Source organism: Pieris napi, chromosome 21, assembly GCF_905475465.1.
Source record: "Pieris napi chromosome 21, ilPieNapi1.2, whole genome shotgun sequence".
Taxonomy (NCBI): domain Eukaryota; kingdom Metazoa; phylum Arthropoda; class Insecta; order Lepidoptera; family Pieridae; genus Pieris; species Pieris napi.
Window position 1 is genome coordinate 363,521 of NC_062254.1, and position 14,914 is coordinate 378,434.

At 33.3% G+C, this 14,914-nt stretch overlaps 1 protein-coding gene across 3 annotated transcripts; it reads right to left on the reverse strand.

Annotated features, from left to right (window-relative positions):
* Positions 1–429: 429 nt before the first annotated feature.
* Positions 430–9,682, reverse strand: LOC125060321 (cytochrome P450 6k1-like). Of its 3 annotated transcripts, XM_047665176.1 has the most exons (6): positions 3,821–4,052; positions 2,771–3,451; positions 2,453–2,677; positions 1,885–2,159; positions 1,466–1,646; positions 430–605 (listed from the first exon to the last, which is right to left on the reverse strand). In XM_047665176.1, exons 1-6 carry the CDS (start codon positions 3,957–3,959, stop codon positions 448–450), a joined length of 1,659 nt encoding a protein of 552 aa, XP_047521132.1. In that variant the 5' UTR covers positions 3,960–4,052; the 3' UTR covers positions 430–447. The 3 variants fall into 3 exon arrangements, with proteins under 3 accessions (XP_047521132.1, XP_047521134.1, XP_047521133.1); XM_047665178.1 differs by lacking the exons at positions 2,771–3,451; positions 3,821–4,052 and adding an exon at positions 9,037–9,607; XM_047665177.1 differs by lacking the exons at positions 430–605; positions 1,466–1,646; positions 1,885–2,159; ... (1 more) ...; positions 2,771–3,451; positions 3,821–4,052 and adding exons at positions 7,062–7,237; positions 7,734–7,914; positions 8,150–8,424; positions 8,718–8,942; positions 9,037–9,682.
* Between the last annotated feature and the right edge of the window lie 5,232 nt (positions 9,683–14,914).

Here is a 14,914-nt window from a genome sequence, read left to right on the forward strand (position 1 = left end):
GATCCCTTCTAAAACTACAATAATGTTACCCAAGGTTTAAAAAAATGCATATAAAATATCTTTCATAGCATGCGCTGCGAAAACTATTGATGATAGAACAAAAAAAATCACAATATTAAAGAGCATATCAATATCTACAAAAAAAGCGATATCTTGTGATAGTATAAAATAACAATACAAAAGTAATATAATAATTAATTACATATTACTATTATCGTTATAACCCATTAACTGCTTGACTATCAACGAAGGTCTCCTGCAAGTGTCGCCATTTCGCCTCGCTATCCTAAACAATTCTACGCCGGATACAAGCCGACTAGTCCTCAATAGATTTTTTAACCATTATAGTAAAGCTCAAAAGTTTCAATTAAATTTATGAAGACATGTAGTTACGAAATGCATATGGGAAATATCAGTAAAAGTTATGAATAGTTTCTAATTTCTTTATTAAATTTTAGTAAATGTCATATTAATGCCATTTTCAGCAGTCGTAAACGTAGCTCGTTTGTCCAAATTTATTTTCTCTGAAGGTTGGAGGTACACTTCATATTCTGATAAGATCATAGATATTACCACCTTCACGAACAACCTTCCAGCTTTAATACCTATAAATTAAACATATATAAAAACTTTTTATTAATTCAAAATTGTAACTGTAAGTAAGATGTATAATTAAAAAAGGTTTTTCTAAAACTATTATTCCGTTGTATATAGTATTGTTTAAACAAAAATGGAATTATGCAGATTTGTATTTTTCACGCATTTTATCGAACCGCAAGCATCGCAACGCATTTAAATATTTACAGTTCAGGAGGCAGCAGTCATACAAAACATTGTACAATGCTTTAAAATAAGTAATAAACTGTATAAAATAACGGACGTGCGTAGTGGTTGTCGTTGGAAATGATTCAGGTATTCAGGGGATATATATTATTTCATTAAGTGCATACAAATTATATTTATACTGGATTTTTGAAGTGAAAACTTCTGTAGCGGCGTTGTACACTTTTTTGGAATGGGTAAAATATGTTAAACTCGCGTCAGGACAAATTCGTAAGACGGATGTTTTTTTAAAGGATTATAAACCTTCGTGCTAAAAAGTTACGGTTTTAATTCATTTGCCTGTCCTCAGATACATTGATACATGTGGAATTGGACCTTAAGTCAATACATCAAGGTTTGATTTTGCGAAACGTCTAAAGCTTAATTATTAACGATTCGGTCAGACTGACGCGAATAAAAAACTTAAAAAATAGTGATTTTTTCTACTTGAATTATTTAATACTAATTTTAATTATATTGTGTAGGTTTCAAAAATTCTTCAGCGAGCAGCTGGTTCCACATCGTGGACGATACGATTCCAAACGATTGGACGTTGTACGTTGTATTTATATAATATATTATATTTAATTTAAATTTAAATTATTTTTATTCCCAAAATCATTTTAAAAATCATTATTCATACCAACACATTTTCTGGGTCCAGTGCCAAAAGGAAGATAGTTTTCGTGTATTTTTTTCTCTTTACTGAAGCGGTCTGGATCAAATACATCAGGATTCTCAAAAAAATCTGAGTCACGATGCAAACCATATAAAGAAATATAAATTGGAGTTCCCTTCTCGATAGTCAGATCTGTGTTTGGTATCTATACACAATAAACAGTTAATATTAACTATAAAAAATTCAACATATTGTTTTTAATACATGAAGAAACCAGTCTGTTTTAGACACAAAATTCAACGATATCAGGTAAAGAAGGCTTATCACTCTATGAAGAAAAAATATCAAGGGCACAGGTACAGAATTCAGAATTTCTTATTGATTTATTGTTGCTCACATAAAAACACAAGAAGATATACAACTTAAAAGACTTTTCAACGTACCTTATAATCGTCTAGGGTGTAGCGATCAAGTATAGGAGCCGATGGATGCATCCTGACGCCTTCTGATATTACCTGTTCCATGTATTTCATCTCATCGAAACCTTCAAACGTCCATCCATACTTTGCGACCGCTTTCTTGATACAATCACGCGCACGATCTTGACATTCCTTACTCTTAGCCAACTCCATAAGAGTGAATGCACAGGCTTGCGAACTAGTTTGAAAACCAGAGAAAAATGTAGAAGACTGAGCAAATAGATTATCTCCTTCAAATTCTGAAAGATACATCGATATACAATATTACTTACTGAACACTTGCAGTGGAAGTAGAAAATTTTTGATTAGGGACTTCGCATTTTTTATATTATAGCTTTTAATATTCTGTACATAGAGTATTTTAAATTATTACAAATGCTATGAAGGTGATATTTGATATGATTTTACGATAGTTTAATGCCTGCATTGCATTGAATTTTTAATGTTAGCAATCTCTTTTGAGTTACTACTTTATTTACATCACGTTAAAAAATAACACATTCGTGGGCGACCAAAAAAATAAAATGCTTACTATAAACTGGATCCTGGGTACTATTTTTTAATTCTATTAGTGTATCAATAAAGTCTCCTCTCTTGTTACCACTCTTTTCTCTTGATTCAAAAACTTTCCAAAATATGTTCTGTACAAAAGTTGTGTCATACAGTACACAAGGGCCGACAACGGTGACCAGTTCAGGTACAAAGAATACGATAAACACAGCGATCATCCGCTTAAACGAGTGAAAGAAGTCCAGAACTAAAAATACCATTCAATTTAGCATAATATAATCAAAAATTCTCCTTCAAAATTTGCACTACATGAGACTATCTGTTATAATAGTTAACTTACAGTATTTTGTGTAATCAGATTCAGGACAGTTAAAAGAATCTGCTTTAAAACCCAACGCAATATTGGCAATAAGATCTGCCGTGTATCTATAATTGATGTCCTGTGCATCAAATTTGTTTTTTTCTTTATCGTTAATATTCTTATCAAAAAACTCCATCATCGGTTTTCCGGCATCAATCATCAGTGTAAGCATTTGCTTCAAATTCTTTCTAGTAAACGTGGGAGATATCTTTCTCCTCAAGTATCGCCACCCGGGATTTACTAGCCCAAACAAATTTCTCATTCCTGAACTGTCTTTTTGCTGTGATCCCGAGAAGTGTCGGTTAGAGAAATTGTGAAAGTCCTTAACAAATATCTGCTTTATTATTTCTGGGTCTCTTAAGAGAAGGCAGGGCTTATGGAAGATGTAAAAACCAACATATGGTACATCTTTAGGCATTCGGTGGTAAAGTTCACCAAAGTGGTAACCTGGAGGGGATCGGAATAAAATTCCCCTTTTGAAATCCCCAAATATTTTATCGGTGTCGGTTAACTGTGGTACACCTTTTCGTCTCCAATAATTTAATCGGTTATAGCAATAGATATAAAGAAGAATTGTTATAAGAAAAAGTAACACGGAGGTAAGAAAAAAACTCAAGATATCCATATTTATAGTGTTTTCAAATAAGCGAGGTATACAATCTAGAAAAAATAAGTAGTCTTAGTATAAATTGGAGCTTATTTATAATTAAATAATAGCATATTACCTATTTTGGGTTTTAAAAAGAGTTGTCTCTATCATAAAATAAGTTGGAAAACGAAAATGTTTTTGCAAAACAACGGTGTTAGTAAAGTGACGCTAAATTCTAGCTATCAATTTAATGCATCAAATATTTCAAAAATAATTAATATTAAACGTATATACTTGTTCTAAATTATACTATGAAGACACTTGATTTTTATAATGCTAATTAACATACGAAACTCTAATAACCAACAACATATAATATAAATTAGTATTATTATTATTATTTCATTGATATAATTATATGCAACATTAAAACATTTTACCTTTCTGATTACATAAAAAAAAGATTTTTTTATGTAAAAAGTTGGAGACACGCGCAGGCTCACCGTAGACGTGTGTTTTTCTTCCCTTCTTAACTCGATGTTGTTGTAACGACGAATCGTGTTGAAAAGACGAAAACATACGTCTAACAATTTAATGTTTAATTATTTCTATACTAATTGCTATTGAAAAATACCAACACGTTTGTACTATATTATAAGCGAAGACACTTGTTTCAACGACGCTAATTAAAATTCGAAACTCTAATAACATATAAAATTATAATTCCTTGATATTATAATAAGTTTTAGTGTTACGACTTCAAAGATATGGGTTTTTATTAACAGACTGAAAGACTTGGGTGTAACGATTAGAATTTTCAGATAGGAAGTTTATAGTAGATCTTCTACGATAAGTTTTACAGATAATAAATTTAGTCCTAAAAGCATCATCAGCTCAATATGAAATTATATCTTTACACGCCTCAACATAATGCTTAGTTATTACTATTAGTTAAGAAACGTCAACTAAAATGAGAATAGCAACCTAGCAATACAGAATGTTTAACAGGAGTCATTGAATAGATTTGAAAAACATAACGGTTGGTCGGTTAACAAAGCTGTTGTAATCTGTCGCTATTAAAGTATCAATTTTAAAATATTTGATTGACATATATTCTATGAGGGGCGTTCAAAAAAATAGTGATAATGCGATACATTTATTTTGGAAAGCAAAAAAATATATACTGGCACGTATGCCACACATTAGGTACATATTATAATAAAAGCAAAAAAGCAATCACTTCCATTTTGTTCGAAGTTACTTTTAAAAAGGCTAAAATGGAATTCCTCGCGATAAAAAAATATTAACATTTCATTATTTTGCTTATATTCAATCGCGAGTGGTTAATATAGAGTAAAAAAAACATGTGTGCGTGTACTAGTGTACACACGAAAGAAGTGAAACTTCTTTATGACGTTACTTTTCAAAAAATGATCTACTATATGCAACTTTACAGAAATTGGTTAAATAAAGTTAAATTAGATAAAGTTTAACAAAAGGCTTTTATTATCATAGACATGAATACAAATAATACAATTATTTCATTTTACCTTATTAGTACTAAGATTATTACAGAATTTCACATTTGGCCACATGGGGGTCCATTTAAAAAGAAAATTCTGGAAAAATGTGAAACAATGTGTATTCTGATCAAAATTACAAAGAAAAGGAACAATACAAAACATAGTCTTGCCTCCGAGCAGCGTCCAAGCGGTCAGTCATGGACCTGATGAGCGTCACGACGTGTTCCTGGGGAATGTTGTCCCACTCCTCGATGACGGCATCTCGAAGCTCATCGAGAGTGGCAGCAGCTGGATCACGGGCCCGAACTCGCCGTTTCAGCTCGTCCCACAGGTGCTCGATAAAATTGAGGTCGGGGCTTCTTGCTGGCCAGTCCTTAACTTTGATGCCAACTCGACGTAGGACAACTTGATTGACAAGGACTACCTTGACAATCAAGACTGTGTGGCACCGGGCCTTGTCGTGCATGTACTCGAAGTTGGCACCGACAAAATCAGCATATGGGACCACATGCTCCTCCAAAATCGGTGATATACAGATGAGCAGTCAGAGACCCCTGGCTGCGACCACCTCCAGCTCTGGAGACGCACACGAGGTCTGTCTTGCCGTTGATAGAGATGCCGCCCTAGAACATGCAGGATTCTCCTCCATAACCGACGGTTTTCACGGTGCAGGCTGCTGTGAAACGCTCCCCTGGTCGCCTGTAGACTCTCTTATGCATGTCGTTGGTGTACAGGCACACTCGGGTGTCGTCGGAGAACAGGACATTCCTCCATTGTTCGAATGTCCAAGGCACGTGCGTTTCGGAAAAACGCTTCCTGCCCTGCGATTCTGTAACTCACTTTTCGAACTCACACAGCGGTTTTCGCATCGGCGGTCGCTCTCGCGAGATTTCAAAAAGAATAAAACTAATAATAAAATTAATAGTTAATATTTGAAATCTATAGCTTGAAAAGTACTCCTTAGAGAGTGGACAACTCTAAAGAAATTTTTAGATAAATCGTTCACTTACGATCAATCTGCGATGCCAGGCTTCCTCGTATTCATATTTTTCAGAAAAGTTCGCTGCCTTAACCCCGCAGAATGGTACACGAGCAGGTAGGAACCAGACGAAAGGAACCTTTGAGTGGGGAGACCGACGCTGCAGATGTTACGCTCTGAAGAAATGCTGTACCGACCGAAATAATTCTAATTTTGCTTTGTAAATGTGTAAGAATGTTACAACAGTATAAACAATCCGATAAACTATTTAAGTTTAAAGTAGGCATGGAGCGGTTTTGTTTTAATCAAGTATTAACTGCAGATAAAAATTAAAACCATCACAAAATGACTTTGTGAAACAAATCATTTATACTATTAAAAGTGCTTCAGATGGCAATATTGTGAGCCTAATTTAGCATAGAAAGTGCACATGCACAATATCCGCCATAGCTTTTAGTAAATCCTCTTTATCGGGATTATCACTGCATTCTCGTGAACTAGGAATAGATGAGATTACTATGTATAATATACAATGCGACATTTTGGCTATATACAAAGAGAAGTGGACATATCTCTTGAGGTTATTAGTATAGTGGTCACCAGTATTATTAGCAGGTGTTACTTTTACCTAGACTTTAACGCTATATATACGAGTACAACTAAATTATCCATCCGTGACATCTTTAAGTCTGTGGATGATTTATATAAATATATTTGATAAATTATGCTATACAAAACGAAGGTCAAACATTATATGACGAAGTTTTGTTTTGATAATTCGCGTAATATGATAAACAGCTATCTATCTATCTATATTATTATTATAAAGAGGAAACATTTGTATTCAGTATGTTAATTTAACTTTTTTTTTGACGTTCATAAGTGTACTTGTTTACCTATATGAATAACGATATTTTGAGTTTCAGTAACGAATTGGAGTACTGCCCTGCGATTCTGTAACTCACTTTTCGAACCCACTAACTGCTTGACTATCGACGAAGGCCTCCTGCAAGTGTCGCCATTTCGCCTCGCTATCCTAAACAATTCTACGCCGGATACAAGCCGACTAGTCCTCAAAAGATTTTTTAACCATTATAGTAAAGCTCAAAAGTTTCAATTAAATTTATGAAGACATGTAGTTACGAAATGCATATGGGAAATATCAGTAAAAGTTATGAATAGTTTCTAATTTCTTTATTAAATTTTAGTAAATGTCATATTAATGCCATTTTCAGCAGTCGTAAACGTAGCTCGTTTGTCCAAATTTATTTTCTCTGAAGGTTGGAGGTACACTTCATATTCTGATAAGATCATAGATATTACCACCTTCACGAACAACCTTCCAGCTTTCATACCTATAAATAAAACATAAATAAAAACTTTTATATATTCAATATTGTAACAGGTAATAAGATCTCGTATTATTAAACAAGCTTTGTTAATTATACGAGATTATAACTAAGCAAGTTGTAATTAACATAATTTATCAATATTTCTTAATGAATATTTTGTATCTGATTTTTGTGTAAAGGATACATTTATATTAAATAATTTGTACATTAAAATTGAACTATTGTAAACGTATGTCTTGTTTATATTCATAAATTTGATATCATATATAAAAATGATATCGCGAATCTAATTAAATATTTTACAAATTTAGTTAGATTCGCGTCCAATATTTTTCTCTTTCCCATTTTAGCGGCAACGCAAATATATGTCTAAATCTGTGATTTTATTACATGCATCTTATATTATAGAGATATATGTAAATATTTAAATTATATTTAATACTATAATTTATACTATTATTATTATTCCTATAATCATATTAAAAATCATTATTCATACCAACACATTTCCTGGGTCCAGTGCCAAAAGGAAGATAGTTTTCATGCATTTTTTTCTCTTTACTAAAGCGGTCTGGATCAAATACATCGGGATTCTCGAAAAATTCTGAGTCACGATGCAAACCATATAAAGAAATATAAATTGGAGTTCCCTTCTCGATAGTCAGGTCAGTGTTTGGTATCTATACACAATAAACAATAAATATTAACTATAAAAATATTCATCATGTTGTATTTAATATATGAAGAAACCAGCCTGTTTCAGACACAAATTTCGACGACATCAGGTAAAGAAGGCTTATCACTCTATGAAGAAAAAATATCAAGAATACAGGTACAGAAGTCAGAATTTCTTCCTGATTTATTGTTGGTCACATAAAAAACACAAGGAGACTACTACTATTTTAATGTACGTACCTTATAATCGTCTAGAGTGTAGCGATCAAGTATGGGAACCGATGGATGCATCCTGACGCCTTCTGATATTACCTGTTCCATGTATTTCATCTCATTGAAACCTTCAAGCGTCCACCCATACTTTGCGACCGCTTCCTTGATACAATCTCGAGCACGATCTTGACATTCCTTACTCTTAGCCAACTCCATAAGAGTGAATGCACAGACGTGAGAACTGGTTTGAAAACCAGAGAAAAATGTAGAAGACTGGGCAAATAGATTATCTCCTTCAAATTCTGAAAGATACATTGATATACAATATTACTTACTGAACACTTGCAGTGGAAGTAGAAAATTTTTGATTAGGGACTTCGCATTTTTTATATTATAGCTTTTAATATTCTGTACATAGAGTATTTTAAATTATTACAAATGCTATGAAGGTGATATTTGATATGATTTTACGATAGTTTAATGCCTGCATTGCATTGCATTTTTAATGTTAGCAATCTCTTTTGAGTTACTACTTTATTTACATCACGTTAAAAAATGACAGATTCGTGGGCGACCAAAAAAATAAAATGCTTACTATAAACTGGATCCTGGGTACTATTTTTTAATTCTATTAGTGTATCGATAATGTCTCCTCTCTTGTTACCACTCTTTTCTCTTGATTCAAAAACTTTCCAAAATATGTTCTGTACAAATGTTGCGTCATACAGTACACGAGGGCCGACAACGGTGACCAGTTCAGGTACAAAGAATACGATAAACACAGCGATCATCCGCTTAAACGAGTGAAAGAAGTCCATAACTAAAAATCCCATTCAATTTAGCATATAAGTAAAATTCTGCTTCAAAATTTGCACTACATGAGACTATCTGTCATACTGTTATAGGTAACTTACAGTATTTTGTGTAATCCGATTCAGGACAGTTAAAAGAATCTGCTTTAAAACCCAACGCAACATTGGCAATGAGATCTGCCGTGTATCTATAATTGATATCCTGTGCATCAATTATTTTTTTTTCTTTATCGTTTATATTCTTATTAAGAAACTCCATCATCGGTTTACCAGCGTCAATCATCAGTGTAAGCATATGCTTCAAATTCTTTCTAGTAAACGTGGGAGATATCTTTCTTCTCAAGTATCGCCACCCGGGATTTACTAGCCCAAACAAATTTCTCATTCCTGAACTGTCTCTTTGCTGTGATCCCGAGAAGTGTCGGTTAGAGAAATTGTGAAAGTCCTTAACAAGTATCTGCTTTATTATTTCTGGGTCTCTTAAGAGAAGGCAGGGCTTATGGAAGATGTAAAAACCAACATATGGTACATCTTTAGGCATTCGGTGGTAAAGTTCACCAAAGTGGTATCCTGGAGGGGATCGGAATAAAATTCCCCTTTTGAAATCCCCAAATATTTTATCGGTGTCGGTTAACTGTGGTACACCTTTTCGTCTCCAATAATTTAATCGGTTGTAGCAATAGATATAAACCAGAATTGTTATAAGAAAAAGTAACACGGAGGCAAGAAAAAAGCTCAACAAATCCATAGTTATAGTGTTTTTCAATTATGCAAGGTATACAATCTAGAAAAAATGAACATTGGGGGTAATTTTTTAGTATAAATTGGATATAAATAAGCATTTTACCTATTTTGGGTTTTCAAAAGAGTTGTGAAAAACACCGTTGTTTTGCAAAAAAATAAAGTATACTCTATCAATTTAATGCACTAAATATTTCCATAGTAATTAATATTAAACGTTTATTCTTGTGCTAAATTATACTATGAAGACACTTGATTCAATAATGCTAATTAACATACGAAACTCTAATAACCAACATATAATAATATAAATTAGTATTATTATTATTTCATTGATATTATTATACGCAACATAAAACTTTGGTGTAATTTACATTATATTTATTTAAAGTATCGGTGGGAATAATATTATCGCGAAAGTACAAGGTTTGTAAATAAGAAACCCGTTTTTCCATTCCATCAAATTGAGATCATAAATTCCATTAAAACAAAAATATACGACTAGAAAATAGAAAAAACGTATTACTTGTATTGATTTACATAGATAATAATAAATAATATATACAAAATTGTAATATTCTTTTATTTATATAAAATGTGTATTAATATTTAAGGTTTTTTTTTAAGTTGGTGCCGTGCTCGTTAGACGATCCTTGTGCTTCGGATTGATGATCAAGCCAAGTTTTGTAAATATGTCGATGAACATTGATTTTTAAAAAGGATATATTATGTGAATTTATAGACATAAGTCATAAATGAAATGATGATATGTATAGCCGATTAACTAAAAACTAATAAGTTTAAATACCCAACAGACCCAACAACATAGTAGTTCAAAATTATTAGTATTACACCAAAACTATTAGTTAAATATTCTATTCATACGAAAATAAAATATGATATCCTACAATGAGGGCCCTGAGATCGATATAGATAGACAATATATAATATCCTTTATTTTTTTCTCTATATCGCAAGAACGATAAAACTCAGATAATGCACTGTTCTGCACATTATTACAAAATCTAAAGCATATGATTCAATTAGATATATTCTTAAACTGGGCATTTCTTTGTTGAATTTACTAAATTCAAAATTATTTCATCATTAAGGTAGCATAATGTACATTTTTTTTATATAATAGGGGGGCAAACGAGCTTGCGGGACCACCAAAAAGGGCAGTCTGCGCAGCCCATAGACACCCACTTTTAGGTGCGTTGCCGGCCTTTGAGGGGGTACATATGTACATGTGGACTAAACTCTCCTCCACTTTTTTTTTATGAGGAAGCGTTGATAAATTTTTGAGCTAGTATCAACGGCTTGATATCTCTTGAGATTTTTACATCTTTTTCACAAAAACTGTGGATCTTCATGATATTTCGGCAACTATGTTGCGAAGAAAAAGGAGGGAAAATAAAATGTTGAAATTATAATTTAATGTATAACGTATTGATAAACGTTCATAAGGGTATAACTACGACTCGGAACTGCGAATTTTAGGGCCTTTGCTAATGTCCTGACCTCCACAGAATCATTTTCATTTCGTATAATTGAAGCAGAATCTCAAGCTCAGATCTTCATGAAACTTAGAGTAGGATAATAAATAAAGCAATAAAATGAGTATACGCTATTGCTAATAGCATTGCTCCTATTGAAAAAAATACCATTTATAATTAAATATTAACATTTTACCTGTCTGATTACATAAAAAAAGTTTTTTTTATGTAATAAGTTGGAGGCACGTGCAGGCTCACCGTAGGCGTGTGTTATTCTTCGCTTCTTAACTCGATATAAAAACAAAACAACAGTGTTAAAAAGACGAAAATATGCCTATCAGTTTAATGTTTAATTAGTTCCATACTAATTGGTATTCAAAGTACCTACAAGTTTGTACTATATTATACGGCGAAAACACTTGTTTATATATAAAATTATAATTATTATATCACATTTCCGTGATATACTCGTAATAAGTTTTTGTGTCACGACTTCAAAGATATGGGTGATATGATTAGATTTTTCAGATAGGAATTTTAAACATCTACTATAGGTTTAATACAGACAATAATTTTAATCCTAAAAGTCTCATCAGCTCAATATAAAATTACATCTTTAAACGCCTCAACGTAATCTTTCAGTTACAATAATTACACATTAGTTAAGAAACGTCAACTAGAATGAGAATAGCAACCTAGCAATACATAATGTTCAACAGGAGTCATTGAATAGATTTGAAAAACAAAACGGTTGACAAAGTGGTTATAGTCTGTCGCTATTAAAGTAACAATTTTTAAATATTTGATTGACATATATTTTATGAGGGGTGTTCAAAAGTAGTAATGATGTGATACATTTTCTTTGGCAAGCAAATATATATATACGTATAGCAGACATTACATACAACTTAAAACCAAACTTTGAAATGGCTAAAATGGAAGTTTTTGAGATAAAAAAAATCATTATTTTGCTTATATTCAATCGCGAGTGGAATATAGAGTAAAGATAAGATTATTCAAAGTACCCCGATGATCCAGGAATCGTACATTTTGGTACTTCAAGCTATCCGGGAATAGCGGGACTCAGGCGGTCAGTTGATCGCGTTCGCGTTTTTCTCCGTCTTTCCTGAAGATCGGCGCCGTGGAAAAATATCCCACTGCTGGTGCACAAAGCACGAACTCCGCAAGCCTAGCTTGAAACCAACGTTCCGGACTTTATAAGAGCTGAAGACTGGTCCCCATCTAGCCCCTCTAAAAGATTGAGCTTTAGATTTCAACCTATGGTCAGTTTTAGAGGACATAGGGCTCTAAACGATATGACATTGAGTCTCTTAAAAATCTTTGGAACAAACAGTGGCGAAATTTCCTTAGGAAACAGTGCGTAAATCTATGGAGATTCGTGTAAACAGATTAAAGTGTGAATAAAAGCCAAAGGTGGTAATTTCGAATAGCATATTTATAAATATGTAGGTATAAATTTTAATAATATTACTTTGCTTCATTAAAAGAACTGCATTTGTAACAGAACTTATGGCTGGACTGGTTGTTATATACTGGACAAATTCCTTTAAGCATACAAAACAGAGGCTATGTTTCGTATGACAGTTCTATTGTATAACATACATTGTCGAAACTATACATTAAATAATGAAGTAAATATAGCTAAGATGTACCTATTCATTTTATAAATTGAAAAACTATAAATAATATAATATCATATACAATATATGGAATGCCATTTCAGCAAAATATCACATGGTAGATAGCGTATTGACCTACTGTGAAAGACGTCAACGATGATAATAAGTAGCTATCAAATTACTGAGGTACTGTTGCATTTTATAACAATTATACTTAACCTAGGTCATGGTTGCATTCAACAAAACAGTAATGTACTTTTTATGATAATAATAGTTCTCAGAATATGCTCAAGACAGGTAGTGGATAGGTTATTAGGGTCATAAAGATCAGGAGACGGCGCGGAGCCAGCAGCTGGTTTCGCAGTGGCTTCAGGAGAAGCCACCCGGGACCGGACTCCGGTTTGGTAGTACAGGGGGCCCATGCGGTACGTGTCCTAGTGTTAGTGATAGTGCGGTGATAATACCGTGATGAAAAGGTGTTCGCATTTCAGAAATTAGAGACTTCTAAGCATATATCTTGTAAAGCACTACATATTTATATTGCACTTTGGCTGGAGAAGTTGCTCACTTAGGCTTTCTTAGTCTTATATGTGGGTAACACTGAAAATGTTTAGAACTGGCCAGTTAGAAACATTGCTAATATATTTTTTAATTTCAATTTTAGAACTCTTTGGTAACCTAATGTAGTATATTACATTAATTTGACATTTGTTTTTGTGAATTGGCTGCGAATCTAAATCTCTTGTTACACGTGAAATTGAACCTAACGCGAGAAAAATATCGGTCAATGTTTTTTTTTTACTTTCGTTGTGGGCTTACTCAACAACAAAGCTATGATAGGCTGCGATTAGCATTTCTTAATGAAGCCCCATCTCGTGCCACTATTTACAATTGGTTTAGCGAGTTTAAACGTGGACGTAGCAATCTCAATGATGATCCGCGTGAGGGACGTCCTTTAACAGCGTCTACTGAAGATAACATCAGTGATGTGCGACGCATGATAGAGGAAGATAAGAGAGGGACCTATCAGCAGATACGGGCAAGCCTAGGCATTGGTATGAGTCAAGGTCAAAAAATATTACACGAACATTTAGGCGTCAGGAAGCTTTGTACCAGATGGATTCCCCATACTTTAACCGACTACCAGAACCACCTTCGCATGGACTGGTGTCGCCAAATGTTAGATCAGTTCAACGGCGGCGACTCAAATACTGTATTTGATATCGTCACAGGTGCTGAAAGCTGGATATATTGCTATGAACCCGAAACCAAAAGACAATCAGCTCAGTTGGTGTTTCCTTTCGAAGATCGGCCAACTAAGGAAAGTAAGAAGTCAAGGATAAAAGATGATTGCCGCATTCTTTGGTCAGAAAGGTCATTTCGCGACAGTTGTGCTAGAAGATGCAAGGACAGTTACTGAAGACTGGTATGTCAATCGCTGTTTACCTGTTGTCTTGGTAAAAATTCGACAGCAGTGCCCTCGAAGCAGGATCCTCTATCACCACGACAATGTTTCAGCGCACTCCGCAAAACGGACTGTTGAATATTTGACTATGGCAGGTGTCGAGATAATGAATCATCCGCCATACAGTCCTGACCTAGCGCCCTGCGACTTTTATTTATTCCCAAGAACTAAAGATACCTTCATTATTTCATTATTTCGCAATTTAGAATATAATTCTATTGTTGTAAGCAAGTGGTTAATACAGAGTAAAAATAAAATTCTCTATTAAAACACCCGATGACCCAGGAACATGTAGATTTTACTACGTCGAAACATATGATAACATTATCTAAAAGATAATTGCGTCATACTGGTTATCACTATTTATTGCGAAATAATTACCGCTATTATAAGATCGATATGAGTCCATCATACTAAATTTCAGTTAATTGCTAGTTTCACTTATTAATGTATGTTGATAAGATATGTTAATTGTGTTAAAAGTCTCCATTTAAACTAAATTAGATGCTATCGCCTTACTCTAATTATTATTGACTTATTACTGTTTGTTTTATTATTTATAGCAGAAGAAAGGATGATTTCTCCAGGAAGTGCCTATAATATCATATACAACCATTTGTGTATGAAAAATGAAAAAG

Coding starts and splice junctions, on each gene's coding strand:
- LOC125060321 (XM_047665176.1), bottom strand. CDS start 3,959: ATGTTTTCGTCTTTTCAACACGATTCGTCGTTACAACAACATCGAGTT. Junction 1,647..1,884: donor ACACCCTAGACGATTATAAG/GTACGTTGAAAA, acceptor TATTGTGTATAG/ATACCAAACACAGATCTGAC. Junction 606..1,465: donor TGGACCCAGAAAATGTGTTG/GTATGAATAATG, acceptor TTTAATTTATAG/GTATTAAAGCTGGAAGGTTG.